We start from the raw sequence: 22,181 nt of genomic DNA, 5'->3' as shown, positions 1-22,181 counted from the left end.
AGGCAACTAAGCTCGAGGATGATTAAATGATAGAGACCATCCAAAACACAATTCCTTATTCTATCTGACATGCACTAACTATCCCAAATAAGAGGAAACCTACAGAAAACAAGTTCCCAATAAAATTGTGCAGAATCAAAGCACAATGTTAAAAATCTGTCCAAAGAGACAAGCTGAGGACACCAAAAAATAAATGGCATATCGTAGAAGATAAGCAGAAGTAAAATAAGTGGCTGCCTAAAGCACAATGCTGCTTTAAAAATCAGACTCTGTGACTGTGCTCTCTCTCTCTCTCATGATCTTCTCTTTTGAACACGGAACACAGATTCAACGATCACTTCTAAACAAATGATTTCCAAATCTAGATATTGCCAGAATCTCTCCTTGGAATTCCAGTCCTTCATCTCCAATGTAATGAAACATCTCCAACTGGATGAACTGTTGCAGGCACATCAAACTTGCCACATCCAAAATTTATCTTCTCCCTTAAAATCATCTCTTTTCAGAACTTTTCTATTTCTAGTGATGACAGACTTGCCGTCAACCAGCTAAACTTCAGAGATATTTTCTTTTAAGGTGCAGCTCAGATGTTCCTCTGGGACACATACCTTGATCCCCTTCAGCTGACAATGTTTGGTTTCTCCTCAAATTTTCCTAGAGCACTATTTTGTATAATACATCTTAAGGTTGTCTATACATTGTAAGCTTCTTTACAATAGCTAAATAATTTTTTAGCATTGCATTGTTAGGACCTAGCCTACTGCCATGCATACAGTAGGAGCTTCATGTTGTTCAATATTTTCTTAATGCTTTAGGATTATTTAACTACAGAACACAGAGTTCAATAAGCCATTTCTATCTCTTCTTTTAAAAGATTTTACCCAATAATAATCTCTATCAATCTTACAACTACTGAAACAACATTTATTTAAAGGTAGAAGGTGGCAGATTGTCTGACCTTTAGCCTTCTTCTATCTAGATATACACAAAATCTGAGGCATTTTGGGAGTACTGGTGGAGTCAGTAAACCCATGTGTCATTTACCAACAATATCAAACCAATGAGAAGCAAAGATTTGCAGTAAAAGAATACTGGCCCTAGAATCAAGAGGACCTGGGTTCAAATCCAACTTCTTACTCATCTACCACTTCACCCCTCTGGGTCACATGATTCCTCATCTTCTTTTTCCAGCTCTAGCTCTATAATGTTCTGGGGCTGGAGGTAGATTGCAAAGCTGAGACACTCCAAGCTTATGAGCAATGACACAGAAGAAGAAAATGGGTGTTTAAAGAGGACAGCAAGTAGTTTAGTTTGGATGAAGCACAGAAGAGAATCAGTAGGAAACTAGGTTGTTTTAGGCCTAGCTCAAGACCCATGTCCATCAGAGTAAGCTTTCATCAGTGTATAGTGAAAAGAGGCTCGGGTTCAAATCCTAGTTCACCCACTTATTCTGTCAATCTTATTCATCTGGAAAATGAAGGGATTGGACTACATATTCTGTGAGGTCCCTCCCAGCTTTAGATTCTCTGAACCTGTCGTATGAAACCAACCAAGCTTCTTTTTCAGTTTTATAACTATGTTCCTCCAAATTTGTAAATTTTAATTCTCAAATACATTTATACAATATGTAAGTGAAATAAAAATAACATCAATACCAAAAGGATTAGAAAAACAATTTATCTCATTTTGAATTGGCTTCAAAACAGTACCACAAAAAAAGGACAGTATTGTATTAATCCATACACTTCATTACACTAATAGACAAGAGTTGATCTAAACAAGATAGACAGCAACGAACAACTTGTGCAATTACTGCAATCTTAGCTATCAACTTGAATCCAACTTGAAGTTAAATTGAAATTTAGTTTTACCTATTCTTAAAGTCTAACAGTTCTGAAAATATAATAATATTCCTTTGGAGAAAAAGAAAAGACTGTTTGATGAATTCAATCAGTTCTCTTAATAATAGAATTTTACTGATCTCACAGACAGAATGAAATTGCATTTTACCACACTGCATCATTACTTTGAAGAAGGAAAACAATACTGATTTTTCCTAATGCATGTGGCTTTACACAGGTGTTCTTAAGGATCTGTAAGTTATGTCAGTGTTCAGCTCCCCAGCAGCCCAATGGTCAACAATATCTGTTTATACGTATTAGTTTTCAAAACTGTTTAACTGAATTAACACTATTACTCAAATATTTGTGGCTTGACTTCTAATTATTTCAGTCCATTTGGCTTTTGGACATATTACTTTAATTAAACAGATGGGGGGAGTGGAAACAATATGAGTTTTTCCTTTACAAATCAAATCTATGCATCCTCTCAGAGTAGGAAAAGGAATTTCCCCAGATAACTGCCCTATAGAGCTAAATTTGAAGATGATTAACAAGTAGTCTCAAAGGTAACTAGAAGTTAATCTACACAGGATTTTTTAGACTAAACCTAATGTTAAATTGCAATACTTTGGCTATATCTGCAATGATTAGAAAAGATTTAAGCAGGAAAAACTGTGGCATCTATTTCAGGCAATCTTAACTTTACTTCTAAAGCAGTTTGCCTGAGCTTTTTAGATACAAAAACATAAGAAAAAAGGGAGAGAAGAACCCCTTTTCCCTCCTTAAATTTCAATCTACTCCTCAAGCAAACCATTATGACAAAAGAACTTGTTTTTGCATATAAACACTAGGTTGTTTCAATGATCTGGACCTTTATATATAGCCAATATTCCATTTTGCAGATTTGCTGATTGGAGATGATGACTAAAAAAATTGCAACACAGAGTCACAAGCACCTTATTTAAAATAAAATAAGCAGAAACCTGAATAAAGATTGACTAATGGAGGAAAGTTTTATTTCATGGATCTCCTCACAAAGTCTGTTTTATGACCAGGAGAGATGCTGGAGTTACAGCTTTCAGTAAAACAAGACTGAGGAGCATCGAAGGAAGAAATATTTCAGAGGAAGAAGAAAATATTTTGCTCCAGCAAAGAATGGGACCCTGGAAAGGTTCCCCACCTGCGGTAAAAAGGTGTTCTGAAGTTTGATATTCAACATTTTATAAAATAACTATCCCAGAAATTGGCTTGCTGAGTAGAAGCAGCATTTCAATTGAAAGTATCAAAGTTTAGAAGTAAAATGAAAAGTGAGAAGATATAAGGATTAGTTAAAAAAATGAAGCTAGACTTATGGTTAAATGTCTAATTATATCTAACTCTATAGCAACTCATTTGGAGATACAAACTAAGACTAATAAACTTCCAGCTTCACACTACTATCAATGGCACTTTTGAATTTCTAAAATGGAAAAAAAAAACCTCTGGACCTCATTCAAATATCAATATAGAAGTACTATGCTTTTGAACATCTATGAAATCCATTCTGTTTTTCAGTCACATTTAAAACAGGAGCCATAAAACTCTATAGACACCTGATTTATTAGTCCAAAGTATTGACAATCACAGTGGACTAAAAAATCTTTTGACCAGAAAGAATACCCTTAAAGATAATGATTTACCTTATAACTTTCAAAAACTTGGTTTCACAAGTTTGACCTCGCTATCCATTCTCGAAGGCAATTTGTGCTTCTTTGGGCAACCAAAATAATTTGGGTAGTAGCTTACTGTAGTTACTGTAAAGTAACAACACAGGGATGGAAACCTTACAGATAATGTTTAGTTGAGACTGTCTTTGGAGTTCTTCCTATAACGAAAAGCTCATTATTTGGATTGATGGTGTGTCAGAAATTAATATAAAGTGTAATGATCTGAGACATTAAAATTTCAACTAAAAAACCTCAAAAAGCTAAAAGGATTAAGGTTTTCATTTGTTTAAACAAACAACCCTCACAACTCAGTAAGGAGTTTCTAGCTGTACAAAAGTCTCCTATGTTCCTCTAATGTGTTAGAAGATAAAAATACCAAAACAGTCTAAGATCAACTCTGACATACTAAAATCCTACTCATCTGCAGGCCAACATATTGATCATGCTTCCAAATCTCTGATCCATCATCTTGCCTTCAAAAGGCAACTTTACTATTGCTTCATTAAGCATGTACCATTCTATTTAATAAATGAACATGGCATTTTATGATCATAAAAGGTCATGTACTTTCTAACTGCCAAGCCACATACACAAAATGCTTCTCAAACCTGTTTGTTTTGAAGCTAAATTGTGGTTTGATTCATTAAGGTAATTTTTGAAAAAGCCCACACTTCACCATCACTTTAGACCAGGTGTCAAACACATAGCCCCCATTTCAATCTGAGTCTGACACCACTAGTTTAGACCATAAAAATGTCCTATCTTCACTGACAACAGTTACAGTTCTCATATTACATCAAAGGCAAAAAGTTAATCCTGTATTTACTTAAATTTTCATTCAGTGCAAAATTAATATCTAAATATCTCCAACTATAAATACATAACCTCTGTCCTCTGGGAACTCTCCTATAAAAGCCCAAACTGGAAAGTCAATACAAGTACCTGAAAATACACCTGTCTATTCACAGAAAGGAAGTATGATTGAGAAATATTGGAGGACACCCCAGGATTTTAATGAAGTTAAAATTTATAGCAAATTTTACAATAAACTCAGTCCCTTATATAGCATAGAAGATGCACAATTACATACAATTTCTATAATATTTGGGCACCAAGAAATAGTGCATGGCAAGGAATTTAAAGAGTTTCCTTGCTCTTTTTTCACGTTATATGACAACATTGGATGACAAACTAAAGCATTTTCATCTGGTATGAAAGTATTTGGTTTCACAATGAATGGAATCCTAGCAACCCAAAAATTGAATAATGAAGCCTTACTAATAAAATGTCATACTATAGATCAGGTTTGATTAGTCCAAGTTGTCTACAGTTTCAATGTAACACATACATTTTCTCATTCATTTCCCAGGAAAATTGTCAAAGGCTGACAGCTTGTATTGTGGCAGATCTAGGCCTGAAATTCATAAATGGACAGCCTTGGCTGATTGGCCCTTGGCCAGCTATGAGAGGCTCTGCATGTGTTAGTTCGTGCACAAACAACAGGAAACATTTAGCCTGGTTGCTCTCATTGATGAACATCTTTTAACCCCAAAACAATCAACTCTCAACTTTTTCCCCCAAGAAAAATATAGTAAAGGCCACAAAATATCTACCCCTCTATGCTCCATACAGGACTAAAATACTTTTCCAACATAAAGAATATCTATCAAAAGCTATATATATACATACACACACCCACATAAAGCAAAATGCTAATTTTTATTCAAGATTCCTAGCTTAAGCCTTTTTAAAGATGAACCCTGTCATTTTGCAACTGAGGAAACTGAGGCCCAGAGGGATGAAATGACCTGTCCCAAGGAACACTAGTAGGAAGTAAATAAGCCAGGATTCAAATTTTAGTGCTCTTTTCAACTACACCACTTGGCATCTAATCTACACCATAGTTTTTACTCTCATAATGTTTGCCTATGCAGTACAAGTTATTCCATTGTTAATCCTTAGTCACTCTGTCCTCAGTACAGTGCGCTTGGTGCTGATTCATTACCCCATATGCTTAGGTACTGAAGCATTTTTTGGCTTTTCTTTGGCATAACCATATTGAGGGACTTTTGCACTACTCTCCTCAGTTCAAATTTAGCACATACCTTTGATCTATTTATGTATCACTGCCCTTTGATTCCCTATTTAAGACTCTACCAGCATAATTCATGCTTCAGCCTAACCACTTCTGAAAATTTCAAGCTTAAATAAGGATTTTTAAATATGTCCCACATTTTCACCATGGCTTATCAACTGTTTTTTCCACTTGATTTAACTGAGCCTCTAATCTCATTTTTCTGAGGTACATTGGCTACAATCACAACATAGCAATGGCTTTAAAAAATTCAATATGCTCTACTAATTTTACAATGTGGTAGAAAACAAGCTAAACAAGGGAATATATTCAGCTTCACTCAAAGAATATACATTCATAACTTACCAGTAGCATTTACTGAATATGTTCAACCAAACAAATTAAGCTGCATAGCAAGGAAGGAATATGGAGAAACGAAAAAAAAAATTTTCATGAAAAAATGTTGAATATTAATATTCTAGTGACAATCCAAATTTTCATTTTTTAACAAACTGATTTTAGACAATTTATTCACTTGATCTGTCCATTCCCGTTAGCCACTGTCCTACTTCACTCCCACTTTTTGTAGCTCACCTCTTTCAGAAAGTGCTCCCACAAAAGATAGCACCATTTCCTTTCCTCAATCTTTTCTTGCAGTCTGGCTTCTGACCTCATCACTCAACATAAACTGGCCTCTCCAAAATTATTAGTGATCTAATGGCCTTTTCTTAATCCCCATCCTTCCCCTCTCTGCAGTATCTGACACTGCTGATCACCCTCTTCTTGAGTTCTCTCAAATTTAGATATACTGCTTTCTCCTATTTCTCCCCTTATCTGTCTGACTGCTCCTTCTCACTCTCCTTTCATAATCTTCATTCAGGTCATACCTGCTAACCACAGATATCACTCTCTCCTAGGCTCTCTAGATCTATACTTATATAGAAATATAATAATATATAAGTGAAATATATATATTTCACTTGATCTCATCAGCTCCCCTGGTTTCAATGATCATCTCTGTACAGATCACTCTGATCTACTTGTCCAGTCCTAACCTCTCTCCTAACTTTCAGTTTCACCATATTCTACTCCTGGTTGTCCCAGAGACATATTCAACTCAGTGCATTCAGAACAGAATTTTCATTATCTTTCCCCAAAAATGCTCCCTTCTTCCTAATTTCCCCATTATTGTTGAGGACACCACCATCCTCCTAGTCATGAAACCTTACTCTCCTTACTCTCTCACTCTCCATATCCAACCAAGTTGTCAAGACTTGTCATTTCTACCTTTGTAAAAACTCTCCCATAAACTGCCTTTTCTTCTCTGACAGTACTGTGACCCTGGCGCAGACTCTCATGACCTAATACAACTGGCTGATAACAAAAGCCTTTTGGTTCATTTCTCTGCCTCAAGTCTCTCCAACTGATAATCTGCTCAGCTGTCAAAATCATCTTCCTAAAGTCCAGGTCTGACTATGTCACACCTTTCCCTCCTCCTCCCCCAATTCAAAAAACTCCAGTAACTCCCTATTTCCTCCAGGATCAAATATAAATCCTGTTTGGCTTTTAAAGCCCTTCATAATCCGGACCCTTCCTACCTTCTTACACTTCACTCCCCTCCAACTAGTCTGTTATCCAATAATGCTGACTTCCGATTCCTGAGTGTACATTTTCATTGGATGACCCCGTGTCTGGAACACCTGGCTTCTCTGACTTCCATTAAGTCCCAGCTAAAATCCTACCTTCTGCAAAAAGCCTTTCCCAGTTCTCCTTCATTTTAGTGCCTTCATTCTCAGACTACCCCCTGCCCAATTTAGCCTCTCTATATCTTTTTTGTACATAGTTGTTTGCATATTGCCCCCTCTGATTAGACTGTGAACTCTTTCCCTTATATTTCCAGTACTTAGCACTATGCCAAGCACATAAATGGCACTGAGTAAATGTTAATCGATTGTTTCTTACCCCAATATTTTGATCATGAGGGTGAAGATATTTTTTAAAAGTTAAAATAAAAAGGTAGCGGGGGAAAATGACCTTTGGACAAAATACATAAGTATAAGTATTCTCTTAGGCAAAAAGATTCAGGACCACAAGCTCTGTGGTGGCAGAATTCTAAGTTCAAAATATTCTAAATTCAGCCCAATAATTTTCTATTAGGGAAATGCTTGAATCAATGCCCTATTCTAATTTTTGTCCATCTGGTTGAAAAGCAATTTAGAAATGACAATTATGAAGAGATAGAAATCTGTATGGCATGCATATTCTCACAATTAGATCTAAAACTGTATTTTATTATTAAAAGTGGCAGCTTCTCAAAAGTCTTCTGCTTACAGCCTCTCAATGTTGAGAAATATGATGAGAACAATATAAGACTCCAAGGAAAGTATTTGTATTTTGCAATTAAGCTAATAACACCTTAATTTACCACCTAAATACTGAAAAATACTCAGGTAATCAATACTTTAGTAAAAAAAAAAAAGTTAAATTCATAAATTACCCAATATTCTGCCATCATTAATGGGATTAATAAAAGGAATCTTTTAAGTTAGCAAAAATCCATAAAGACAACTCAAACCCTCACACTTACATTCCCCATGTATTCAGAAAGTAGATCCTGTAAGGCCTGTCGAACTGCATTGCACTCTGCAACAATACGTTCCCGCCGATCATCACGAGTACAAGATGAATCCGCCATCAGGGCTGCTCCACTGATGATACTCTCCAGGCGCTCCTCAAGAGAAGGTCTGAAACGCTCTTCACTGAAGCTCAGAGGGTCAACGATTATTTGTTTCTGGAAAAGAAAATATTATTATCTATTACCTATAACTATGCCATTACCTAAGAAAAACTTTGATTACAATTCGATAAGCATACAAATAGTCAAACATATGGAGGAAATTTATACTTCATGACAGATTGAAGGTAACATTTCCAGGGATAATCCCACATAATGATGAGCTGTGTTCAACTGGCAGTTCATTTTTTCTAAGTACTGCAAACCAACAACTTAGCAAAACTTGGCCTCTATGAAGCATGTTACAGAAAAAACAGATGCAAATATGTCAGCCTAAATCAAATTCAAACTACCGAACTCTTGAGTTACCTACAAGTCCATCTGTACAATGCTAACTATTAAAGTTGTCCAATGTAATTACCTCATCATAAGCAAACAAGGAAAGTGGGTTGGTTTCCTCTTGAACCTGTAAAAGTGCCATGGTATAGACTATACATAGCAAGCTTGGCTATGCAACATCAGATGAACTATGTTTTTCAAATAATCATCCCCCAAATCTCACTGACTCAAAAGGCAGTTTCAGAATAAAATCCATTTAATTCATGGTTAATGTATTGATAGCTTAATAATAGAGAGCTGTGAACCTGTCTCAAATTTGGTCTCAGTCCCACCTCTATTCTAGCTCCCTGCTTCTTAGAATTCCTTCTAGCTTCTGATTTCCACTCCCAGTGTATCATCTAGTTCTTTTGTATGATTAGATTTTAAGTACTTCAAGGCCAGGAAATGTGTTTATAAATAATTTGGAAAATGCCTTGCAATATGGTCCAATGAAGCTCATCCTTACTGTGATAGCAAATGATTTATGTATTAAGGAATTAAGTTTTTGCATTCAGAAAAATATTTCACAGTATGTACCATTCTTGATTTTTGGTCATGTTGAAGGATAAAAAATTTTAATGTTTTCAAAACTCATTGGTTTCAGAAGAGTGTTATTCAATACACAGGTTTAGAGAAATGTCAAGCAGGTGGCAGGCATGCTGTAAAGGAATTTGAAGGATCTGGACTCAAATCAAAGCTCTGCTAACAAATACTTGCATGACCTTGGGCAAGTCACTTAATCTCTCTTGGCCTCAACCACATTTATTAAGCACTTATTATGGCCAGGCCCTATACTGAGAGCTAGGGATACAAAGAAAGGCAAAAACTAGCCTCCTGACCTCAATGAGCTTACATACTAATAGGAGTAAAATGAGGAACCCAGACTGAATGATCTCTAAGGTACTCTACTAGCCAAATCTATGATCTTGAATTCCTTTTCAAAGGAAATCAATTCACTTCTCAGTTCTTCACATAAGAAATTTCATGTTCTGAGTCCACACATTTTCATTGGCTGTTTTCCATGCCTGTAATTCTCTCCATCCTCACCTCTACTTCTTGATTTCCTTGTCTTCCTTCAAGTTTCAGCTAATCTGAATTTCCTCTCTAGCTTCAAGTCTCAGCTAAAAGCCCACCCTCTATGAAAAGCCTTTCCCCTTAATGCTATAATGCCTTTGCTGAGATTACCTGTAATTTGCCCTATACATGTCTTGTATGGACAGAGTTGTTTTACTTATTGTTTCTTCCATTCCAATTTGATCTGCTTGAGAAGCATTTCTTTGTGGCCTCAGAACATAGCCCAGTGCCTAGCACATAGTCAGCACTGAATAAATGCTTGTTGGCTGACTGCATACTATTCAAATGATCCTGTGAGTTCATCAATCTGAATGTTCCCTCCAACAATGAAAATTACAATCCACTCATGAATTCTGGTAAATTTGACACGGGATCCAACAAACAAGTTGTGGAAACCAGTAGAACACTACAGCTATCTTCCTGTCATTGCACATTATGTGACCAGCCCAGCTTCTTTTCCTATTATTTATTAGCCCACTGATATTGTCTGTTCTTGTTCTTTGAAAGTCTTCATTGGTTATATATTTCAGCATGCTCACATTCATCACACACTTCTCCGTTGCCCTCCATGTAATATTCATTTTCAGTTCTTCAGAGACTGTTATATTTGATACCTCACAATCATACTATGCCACCAATTTTTAAAAAGATGAGTCTCTTTATTCCAGGAGAAGCTTGGGGTCATTAAATGAGCTTTGTAATTTTCTGAAGGCAATTCAGCCCTCTCTCTTCCTCCTGTTTAACTGTGGGCCCAATTCATTGTCCACCTATGCTGTCTGTCCAACATATGCATATTGATGGCAAAGGGTATCCATACATCTGCATGTCCCAATCTGAGCAAGAAATACTTCATGCATTTGATTTTTTCTGTGTGGATGGTCGGGCCAAACTCTTTCAAATGGTTATAGATCTCTTCCAGGAGACTAATATTCTAGACTATATCTTTACAGGAATTTTGAAGCTATGGATAGAAGGTACCTTGTGGAAAGAGTGGTTTAAGACAGAAACTGCTCCACTGTTACCAAATGCCTTTTCATAATAACAAACCTTCTCCACATCAGTCAATTGCGACACAGTAAAGATATCGTCCTTACAAGAATGTCCTTTGACATGTATGCAGAAGATTCATGTCTAGATGAGTCTGAAAGATTCTGCGTCGTTGGAATAATAGGTAAATAAGCCCTTGGTACCTTCCCCTCTTCCAAAGTCTTGAGATTGATCCTTCAATACTCTCAAAATTTAATTACCTCTGGCAGAGATCTCCTCTATGCAGACTGGGTCCAATGTACCTGCCGACCTCTGTTCTCCACAGTGCCATTTCTACCTTGTCTATAAGCATATCAAGACTTTAATTTTAGAGTCTAGAGGGTATAAAGTTTCTTATAAAAATTTTGCAGATCTTCTCCATTTTTCTTCTGTTTGCTGCCCTACTTCCATCTTAATCTTTAAATGCTCCCCAGGAATACTTTACTTATTTGTGTATCTCACCAAGCTTTCTTTAAATTTATTTTTACCACTGGCCCCGGAGTCAGGAGGACCTGAGTTCAAATCCAGCCTCAGACACATAATACTAGCTGTGTGACTCTGGGCAAGTCACTTAACCCCAATTGCCTCACCAAAAAAAAACAACAAAAACAAAAAAACAAAAACAAAAAAAAAACCAAATAAATTTGTTTTTAACCTCTACTGCTTCTCTTGTCTTTATAAAGCAAGATGTTCATAAACATCAATCATCTTCCTTCATAAGATTTATAAATTACTTTAAACCAATATTGACTTTGGCCATCATCTCTCACTGTTTGCCAAGTCGTTCCCAAGGAGCTTTTGGTTTTCATTAGTTAAATTTTTGTATAAAAGTATTGTAATCAGTATTGATGTTATTTCTGCTGTATTGTATGTTATCCATTTTTCATTATTAATTACCTGTTCAAAAATAGTTCAGGATTAAGATGTTATAATTACATGCCATTTCTTCCCCTCATTATTATTTTACATTCTAGCTGCTTACTAATTTTGATGTTTCCTTAAATAAGTTAGTGGTGTGTCTGTACACAGAAACATGATTTGAGAGTGACTCTCATAACAAAACAAGTCTTTTATTATCTGTTAAAATATAATCAATTTTACTTTTTAAAGCTATTCAACACTTGCCATTTACAGCATCTAATAATATCATAAAGACACAAAATTTCTAGAATCCAGACCTAAGCATTATGCTGCTCTCACTCTTTTTCTCTGACCCATGCTTTCAGACATTTGTCACCACGCTTACCTATTCTCACTATTGCAACGAAGTCAATAAGTGCTGTCAAGTGGATGTCAATTTAATACAAAGAATTTTAACTTCTAACTTATTCTCATAGGTGTTTTTGCAAACACTTATAAGCATGGCAATAACTACCAAATACCTCATAAAATTATGGCTCTTTCTGCGTAGGATGAAACAAATTCTTCCAATTCTTTCCTTTGCCCCTATGAGGAATACCTGTGAGCTATCTTCCCATTTAGCTGTTTATAGACAGGATTGCTTTGTTTATAGACAAGATTGATAAGTTATACCACAGTTCTCACATTTAGAGTACCAACTCAAAGTTTATAGGTGGTCTAAAAACTGATTTCTAGAGCCCTTTATCCCCCTTTTCCACCATTCTGTTACTATCACTGCAAAAGAAAGGCTGCATAAAACTGGGGTGTATTTTGTATTTTATGGGTTGCAACAACCAAGTAATTCATCAACAAATGGCTAGACTACCGGTGAGAAGTTTCCCTGTGCCTAAGCTAGGTCGACCCTCAGAAAATAGAAATCAGCTTTTTCCTGGGACCATACTCAAAGCCTCTCTAGTGGGATAGCACCTCCAAGAGTTCATGGTCCACTGGCATAACCTTCAAAAACCCAAAATCACCTCTACATCATGATGAAGCATCAGAGTAGGACTTTTTAGACAATTCATAATATCAGGCAATAAATCTTGCCAATGTACCAGTCCAGGGAAGTATAATTACTGTTTCATTTGCCATAATAAATCACATGCAGCAAAATTCCCTTTGCCCTCCTCAAAGTAAATATAGCACAACCTAAGGACCAAATCATCAGCAATAAGATGAATGGCAGGTCAGCAGAAGATACTCCTGAGATCTAGTCAGGGGACCGTACAGTCAGGTACAGGGCACCTATTAATAATATCTTCAGATGGGCAAATGATAACAGCTATACTTTTCCACCCATAATATTTATATAATTACATATAAACATGCTTATATGATTATGCAAATATTTGCTTAAATTCTTAACTGAAAGGGCCATGACCCTTGACAAAATTATCCCAGGCAACTTCAATTGTTTTAGTCAGATGAAATGCTCAAAACATTTTTCTATTTTCCAGTATGGACACCTTTCCCACTTCTCTTCAGTCAAAAGGTTCTATAGTTTAAAAATTGAAAGGCAGACTCTTTAGTTTATTTAACTCTACAATTTGTCTGGCCATTTTTTTCTTAACAGATGAAGTTATTATGGAATCAATCCAAACAAAACTGTATTATGATAAGTGACAGTCAATATGATATGCCTCTGGAATTCAAGCAGTAATAGAATTAATAGCCTCATGGCTAGATCGCTAGAGATCATCATCATTATAACCCTGTTATTTTATAGGTAAGGAAACTGAGGCCTAGAGCAGTGAAGAACTTGTTGAAGGGTATTATTTACTTGAAGCAGTAGGCTATTTTTACTGCAAAAAAGAACTATATATTTTAATGTTAAAGTGGAACACAAGCTTACAATTACATCAAGAGAGCTGATTTGGTACAGTGGGAAGAATGAAGGATTTAGAGTCGGGGTGCTGGCCTCAAAAGCTGCTTCTGCTACACAGTACTTCCATGACTCTGGTCAAGTAACTTAACACCTTTGGGTCTCAGTTTCCTCCTGGATAATATAAGAGAGTTGAGGTAAGTGGCCATTAAGGTTCCTTCCAAATCTAATTTCTACAGTGCTTTGATCCTATGAGAAGCTGACAATAGTGTCAGGTGACACATACAATGTATCATAATAATTTTCAATTATTAAAGTTATTTAATATTTAAGGTCCTCTTGTAATCACTCAAGAGTAATCATTTAATATTTTAGGGTTACAGTGTGTGACTTAAAATAAGTAAGTAAGCACCCATGCAAACTAGCAAGAACCCATCTTCCTCTTCCCAAACCCTGGGAAAGGGATTTGAAAAAAACGAATCTCTGCTACAGGGAAGAAAAAAATGCCAATAAAAAGTAAAAATTCTCCCCACTCTTCAGATTCTGGCACTGAACTGACTTACAAGGGAATTTAGACATAATCTTAGCCTAAAAACTTACAAGCAAAATGAGACCCAGAAAAAGAAAAATGAGTAAAGTGACTTCCATAAGGCCATATATCTTCTTCAAGGCAAGCTAATGGTCATATAAACAAAACCAGGTAGGCAGGCATGATGTAACACAGTCAGGAAACTGTGGTTTGATTCTGACATCTGATACTTCCCTTGATCTCGGAGCCTCAGGTTCCTCACATGTAAAATGGAGATAACATTTGCACAGTAAGGTCATTGTCAGGAAAGTGCTACAGAAATAAGAGTAATTATGCACCAATGCTCAGGTGCTTTGGTAGATGATGGGAAAATGGTAACAGATTTTTTTTGGAACTTATCTGCTGCTTCAAGAGATGGTAGGAAAGGGGCAGCTTGGTGGAGCAATGGATAGAGCACCAGAGTCAGGAGGACCTGAGTTCAAATATGGCCTCAGACACTTGACACTTACTAGCTGAGTCACCCTGGTCAAGTCACTTAACCCCAATTGCCTAGCAAAAAAAAAAAAAAAGAGAGAGATGGTAGGAGAGGAGCACAAAAATCTAACCCTAATGGCCCCTATCCAAGCATCCTACCACAAGGTATGTGAAGCAGCATTTTAAAAATACTGCTTTGAAGCACTGCACCAAAAGTATTTTGACCCCTGATATCTGCTCCTACTTGTTTAATGTCAGATGATGTGATATTCTAATCTTGTCACTGAGAGGACAAATATTTCTAGGCAGATTAACTTACAAATAACTCATCTTGTTCTCCTAAATATGAGCTGACCTCACAGGGAATACAAACTTAGATAAATGGAATCAGCTTTAATTCATAAGAAATCTTTAAAAAAATAAAGATTTTTGATCTAGCACGCTAAGGCAGAAAGAAGTAAACTGATTTTCATGAGCATTTCTTTCTATTTAAGATTACAATTACATTCATGAATATCTCCATCATATGACCCTAGAATGCCTGCTAGTCTCCCTTTCAACAACAAAGTTTATTTGAGCAGCAGCAATCCTAATTTCCCTTTTTATAATGAAACTTACATCAAAGTTATTGAGTGCATACGCCAGTTCTCCTCCTCCTCCACCCTGCTGCTGGGAGGCATCATCAGAAGCTGTGGCCTGGGCTGCATTGGAGATCCCAGTAACAGCTTGTTGCAACTGTTTGTATATCAAGTCCCTGTTAGCTTTATAAGCAGCTACATCAGGGTGCTGAAGGCAGGCCTGGGCAGCTGTATACAATATTGGAATGTTTTTCTGTAGTATTCCTCTGGCTGCAGCCATCTGATCCCGATGGCCCACGTCTTTCAGTTCCTGCAAGAGTGAATTTTATAAAATGGACAGTTACTATCTATTTATACACATTCTGCTCCTAAGAACCATTTTTAATCTGATGTAAAATAACAGTATTCATTGTGAGCTGAGCTTGAAAATTAGGGGGCATGTAGATTAAATCACTAAGTCACTCTGGGGACCCACTTTTACTCCACAAACAAGCCAAACTGGTAGTTCAATAAGCAAAAAACAAAAATGGTCACTAAGTACATGCAACTGAAACTTTCATGCACCATTTGATCCTTCTCAAAATTCTACTTCCCATCATAAAGACACACTTAGCAACACATTCTAGGTGTATCTAAAGTCAAATTGACTTTTTTTCTCCAACTACCCACATTCTACAATTGTGGTTAAGAGTTTAAATGACTTAAATTACTGCCCTTTCATTGAGACACACTTAATACTAAGTGACTACAACGCATAGAGAACTATGTTAAGTGCTGTAAATGCAAAAAGTTTAAAAGATACTATAAATTCCTGCACTTGGGTATCTTATAATCTAAATATAAGTATAAAGATAAACAATTACATGAAAGAGCATATGGTGTACTCTAAGAGTTCAAGAAAGAAATTACTGGTACAAAGAGAAAAGGATCTAATTTCCCTCTGACAGAAGAGGGCAGAGAGCCCAGATTCTCTAAGGAGAGGGCCTAGAGAACCCACCTCATCATTTCCCACCTGGCTGCACTGCTGGACTTCATCATACCCTATCTCCATCCTTCTTCGAGCTTCTTTTTATGATTGTGAGTTTGTTGAGGGGAGGGAATGGTCTTTCTTTGTATACCCACTGCTTAGGACAGTTCCTGGAACCTAATAGGCACTTAATAATGTTTACTGACTGACTGACTACAGTTACTGTAGAGAGTTGGACAAGATTTCCTCTGAGATCCCTCTATAACCAAAAAGTTCTATGAGCTGGGCCTTGAGAGAAAAAAAAACATATCTGTAAGAATAATTTTAAAAATATATCCAAGGGGGCAATTTTGTATGTCTAATATGTTTCAATAGTTCCTTAATGAAATAAAATTTGTAACAAAAATGGCCTCTACTAAGAATAATAATTCACAGCTGAAACAAAAAGAATGGGAAGTTGAATTAGCTTCCAAGAGTCAAATATATTGTCAATATCCACCAAGTAAATCCGAGGGTACAAATTTAAACCTTTTATCATAACCTTTATACATGTAAATAGTTAAAAAGAAAAGGAAGGAAGAAGAGGAAAAGAGAAGAAAAAAAAGCCAGATTTTAAAAAGCCAAATCCATTCAATTATAAGTCTAATCTGATTAATTAATGGTTAATATCTCTAAATAAAATCCTCCTTCTAAAAGTCCTCACATGATACTGTTTCCCTCTTTCAAGAATTTGTTCAGATCTCCTAGCTTATTCAGTGTATCAACTTAGTATTTCCCTCAAAAATACCTTACTTATTTGGCATTTCAGTTTGCACTTAATAGCTTAAAGCATTCCAAATGCCCTATAGGGAAATATGTGGCTTAAATACTTAACAGTATGCTGTGATTTTGTAAATAAGATTTATAGAATTTGGTAATCATTTCAAGTCAAAAATCATTACAAGCGGTTATGCCTAGTCCTTAGGTAACTCAATGAGTTTTGCATGTTTTTTAAAAGCTTATACTATTAAAGGACTTTCTGAGAAGTTTGCCACCATGTTTTCTAACATAGGAAAAGCTGAAATTTTTCCTGGTACAAGGTAGACCACTGTAAGTAAGCCATAACACTTTACACTCAAGTTTTCAAAGAACATAAGATATTTGGCCATTTTTATTTTTCCCTCGAGTGATTTATATACTACACAATTTCACAAAAATGCATGATAGCAAGTAACATTCTAGTTTTTTCTTTAACCAAACAGTAGCAAGACTTTATAATTCACCAAAAAGACCAGATCATATTTTACAACAATAAAACTATCCCTACCAATCTTTACTTTTATAATGTAATTGACATTTCTCCCACTTATTCGTGAGTCATGACATCAAAAGTATTCAGCACCTAATTTAAAGGATTAAAATGACAACTCCACCAGCTGCATATATGCATTGGTTTTATCAGTAACTGAAATGAAATTTCATCTGAGGATCAACCAGACTGAGCAAATAGAAAGTGTACTTAACATTTTTAAGGCAAGAACAGCAGAGAAACTCAAGATAAAGCACATAGACCCTAACTCTATTAGCTGAGCAATTTGTTGAACCTAAATAAATCACTGTTCCATGGTATGTGATCAGTACAAGTTAGATGTAACCTTGTAGCATTAGAAAATGCTACAAGTTAACACTGTAACTTGTCTGTTATTCATTGACAAATACACTACCAATTTATATCTGCTGTGGGGAGAAGATGGAATCTCAAACTTACTGCATCATAAAAATTTTAAGTAATCAACTGCTTTCTCTAAGAAATAAGGGAAAGGGCAAATACTGAGTATTAGTATAACCATTCAAGTTGACAAAATCTCTACACAGAAACTAGCTAGGATTCATGCATGTTGAGAGTACTATGCACATTCACCCCATAGGACACAAATATCAAATGCCTAACATCTGACAGTAAGGACACGAAAAAGAAAAAGAAGCAAAACTCCAAATGCTATGGCCCTTAGGGCCTGGTTTGAGAAACAGAAATATACGCTCATGTTCTGCTTATAGTGCATTACAAATGATCTATTGACAAGAAGTGTACTTCAAAAGTAACAAAACAATTTCCCTCAGGAAGAAGCAATTTTTTTGTTGATGTCATCCCCATATGACCAATTTCAATCATAACCCAATATCTATTCAGATGAATGACTAATTGAGTATGCCTCAATTCCTACTATTGCTCCATCTCTAGTCACATTCTTTGTCTGAAACTGTTGGGACAATTAAAGTGAAATTGGCATAAATAAATAAATGATATCACAGTAGCATAAAACAAATTAGACTTAACTACAGCTCTATTACTAGCATAGTACTGAAAGGATGTGTACTAAATATGTTTACTAGTCACGACACCTTTAGAAAACAAGGCAAAGTTGTTGCTTTCCACTGGCTAATAACAAAATAATGTTCAATACACATACAATCATTTTACCTGTTGCCTTTTGGCTGCCATAATGTTCAACTTATCCACTTCAGGTTTTAGGGCTTTATACTGTATGCCTAAATCTTGCTCTGTGCCTGCATTTCTAAGTTTCAAGATACCATCTTCCACCTGCAAAACATGCAAATAGCTCAAGTTAGCAGTTAAATAATCCGGCGTCTTAGAATTTTCAGATTGCTTTTAATAGCTCTCAAAATGAACAGCTATCTAAAGTCTAGTCAAGGTTTTTGCTGTTACAATCCAATATTTATAAAGCACCTACTATGTGCAAGACAATAAACTTCAGGTTTTTCCCAGAGAAAATGTTTTATTTTCCCTCTACCCAAGCACATGAAATTTGAATTTGAGATTTTTCAATTCCAGGAACTAATAATATGCAAATGAAATCCTACCTGTGAAAGAGGATGAACCTCAAATATTATTTCATTTGTACTATAACACTACTAAGTTAAACACTAAAGCAGAAAAATCATAAAGTGATAGATTTGGGGTAGAGGATGAATTGGAAATGAAACACATTCCAGGCTAGAATGTGGTAAGAACCAATTAAATGGTTAAGAGATGATGAAGTGTACTTTTTCTCCTCCTCTGCTGGGCCAACAGCCAACAGCTTTAATACTATATCACACTACAGAAAGTTGCATTGCACTTACAACTTTCAGCTGAACAAGTAATTTGTAGACATCTGCCATGTCCGCCAAAATAAGCAACCGGGTAACAGCTGAGAGCAAGGAGCGGGCAGCTCGCACCATGTTGCCACGCTTCACTGAAGAACAGGGGTCATCTGCAAATTCTCCAGAGGCACTCTTCATCAAATCACCTATTATAAGGGTCAGAAAAGTAAACATTTAAGTGGAGTAGATCTGGATAACAAAAACTTTTTTAAAACTTCAATTCTAAATAAAAAATTTCCACAATAAGCTAGCTTATTTGAATAAGGATTTTAGAGCTGTCCAGCCTCTGCAACCTACAGCTCAGGACTGTTGACTATATCTATCCAGCTATCCATCTATCTATTATCTATCCATTTTCCCCTTGTTAGCATATGTCATGTCATTTGTACTAGCAAAATTGGCATTTGATTTAGCATAAGAAGGGCCTTTATGGTCATCTAGTCCAACCCTCCCATTTTACAGAAAAGGAAATTAAGGCCCAGGGAGGGTTTGACCAAGGCTACAGAACTGGCACAAATCACAAAAATGGGATTTGAATGTAGGTTTTCTGACATAATCTAAGGCTTTTTTCAGGCTAGGGGACAAACTGTAGGCTGTTAAAGAACTAATCCGAGTTCACAAAGTTCATCCCAGAAGGTTGGAGAACCGGGGCTACAGTTATTTAGCCTTTGCTAATCCCCAGAGCCTATTGAGGCTTTTCCCCACATAACTGTGTACCTATTGTACTTTCCCAATGCCTACCCTCTAGAAAGGTACTGTTTTGTTTTTGTACGCAATTCTCCTAAGCCTAGCACAAAGCAACTCCTTAGTAAATGCTTGCTGAATAAATGAATAGATATAATGTAACTTTAGATGGTAGACCACATATATCATATGCTTAGAAAACCATGGTTTCACTACCCCTTCTCTTCTTCCTCTCCCTTTCTGGCTACCTCCAAATGAATCCCTATAGTTCAACTTACCAATAACACAAATTTAGGAAAGAGTTCTTAGGTAGACTAGTTCAGAGTCAAATGGAGGAAAACTTTGATGCAGCCTATCAAATTCAGTTGCACAACATCCATACAAAGCAAAATGTTACCCCCCTGGGTTCACATATTAATTTTTTGTAGAATTACTATTTGCTAGGATTAAATTAACTCATTTATAAATGCTTTGTAGTTACCCAACACTCACCTCAAAAGGCTTTCCAGTTAGAACAAAACCTATCCCAGTATCCTTAAGTGCAAAAATATTTCAGTTTTAATAAAAGAACCTGATATCCTTCACTAAGGACTCTTATCTACTTCATTTGTAGGGCAAAAGTAAGTACTTACTAAGTGCCTTTCATTTATTCATTCCTTCATTCATAAGTTAACATGGTTCACATCAGGGTTGGGATAAAGGTCAATTTGAACACATCCACATTACTGTAGATGTACACAAAGACAAAATCTGCTTGACATTCTGAGTAGCACTAGAGATGGTGAAAAAAATTCTTATAAATACCCAAATTTATATTATAAATACCCAAATAAAAAGGATATATGAAGGAGGACACTATCCACATCTAGAGAAAGAACTGATAAATAAAAGTACATATAGAGTGGTTTTATATCTATATATCTATGTATGTGTGTGTATCTCTCTCTCTCTCTCTAATGGTAGCCATGGGTGGGATGGGGGAGGAAATAAAGTTACATGATAACTTAATTATATACTATATATAATATATATTATATTTAATATATAATATATATTATATATTTAATATATAGTATATATTATATATTAAAAGGAATAGCAAGTTGTACATAATAGACTTGCAGTTTCATATATAATAATCTTTTTTTCCTATCCTACTACGTTATGGAAATACTCTCATTTTATTTAAGTTCAAAAGAAATAAGATTTAAAAAAAAAAAATAAAAAACCATCTTTACTAGCTTCAAATCAATCAGTTCTCTTCTAAGGAAGTTTAGTGATTAAGAAATAAGCCTAAATAGTGGTAGGAATGATTGGACTTGGATCAGAGGACCTGTGTTGAATCCCACCTACTAGCTGTATGACCCTAGCCAAGGCTTTTAACCTCCCTGGGACCTAATGTAATTCAATTCAATTCAAAAATAAATTATGTACAAGACACTGTGTTGGGTGCTGAGAACACTGGACAAAAAGGAAATGGTCCAGGTCTTATTCTTACATGATTTACATTCTACTAGGACTGGGAAAGAGGACAATGAAACATGTATACCTCCCCCCCCCCCCAAAAAAATACACAAAATAATTTCATGAAGGAGATGGAAATCAGGAAAGGCTTCCTTTATGAGGTTAACAGCTGAGCTGAGCTAAGCCCTAAAAGAAGAAAGGGTAGAGGAGAAAGTGAATTCCAGGTAAAGGAAAGCCTGTGCAAAGGTACACACATGGTATGTCAAGTTTAGGGCACAGAGAGAAGTCCAACTGAGCTAGAACACAAAATGCATGAAGGGAAATGAAATGAAAAAGATCTGGAATAATGGCTAGGAGCCAAATTGTGCAGGTTTTAAAATGCCAGGCTAAGAAGTTACTATTTAATTCTAGAAATAATAGATACTGAAGATTTTTGAGTAAGGGACTGACGTGGTCAGGTCTGTGTTTAAGAAAGCTCGTTTTCATTACTTCCAGAGACATAAAAGAAACACTGGAGAGAAGTAGCAGAAGCAGGGAAATAAGAGGCTACTGTGATAGTCTGGGTGTGAGGTGATGAGGACCAACAAAAGAGAGGTTTTTGACATAGAACTGACAATACTCAACAACTGACTACATAGGAGGGGTAGGTTAAGGGGAAGGAAGAACTAAGCATAATTTCAGGACTGCAAACCTGGGTTAACGGTGGTAGTGTCCTCTGGAAAGGAAAGGGGGAGAAATGAGATCATACATAGTAACTTACAAAAGGACATTTATTTGAAAACTTTA

General features: G+C 35.9%; 1 protein-coding gene across 1 annotated transcript in view; it reads right to left on the bottom strand.

The window, feature by feature from the left end:
• CTNNA1 (catenin alpha 1) overlaps nt 1-22,181 on the bottom strand; it is a 153,479-nt gene that overhangs the window by 87,568 nt on the left and 43,730 nt on the right. Inside the window, exons 4-7 of the mRNA XM_027856545.1 lie at nt 19,227-19,393; nt 18,565-18,684; nt 15,177-15,446; nt 8,209-8,412 (exon numbers count right to left, since the gene is read on the bottom strand). Coding sequence (XP_027712346.1) covers nt 8,209-8,412; nt 15,177-15,446; nt 18,565-18,684; nt 19,227-19,393 — 761 coding nt within the window. The remainder of the gene's footprint in view (nt 1-8,208; nt 8,413-15,176; nt 15,447-18,564; nt 18,685-19,226; nt 19,394-22,181) is intronic.

Source organism: Vombatus ursinus, unplaced genomic scaffold (assembly GCF_900497805.2).
Source record: "Vombatus ursinus unplaced genomic scaffold, bare-nosed wombat genome assembly UNPS02011572.1, whole genome shotgun sequence".
NCBI lineage: Eukaryota > Metazoa > Chordata > Mammalia > Diprotodontia > Vombatidae > Vombatus > Vombatus ursinus.
Note: the sequence above shows the minus strand (reverse complement) of the source record. Positions and strands in the feature narration are given on the sequence as shown.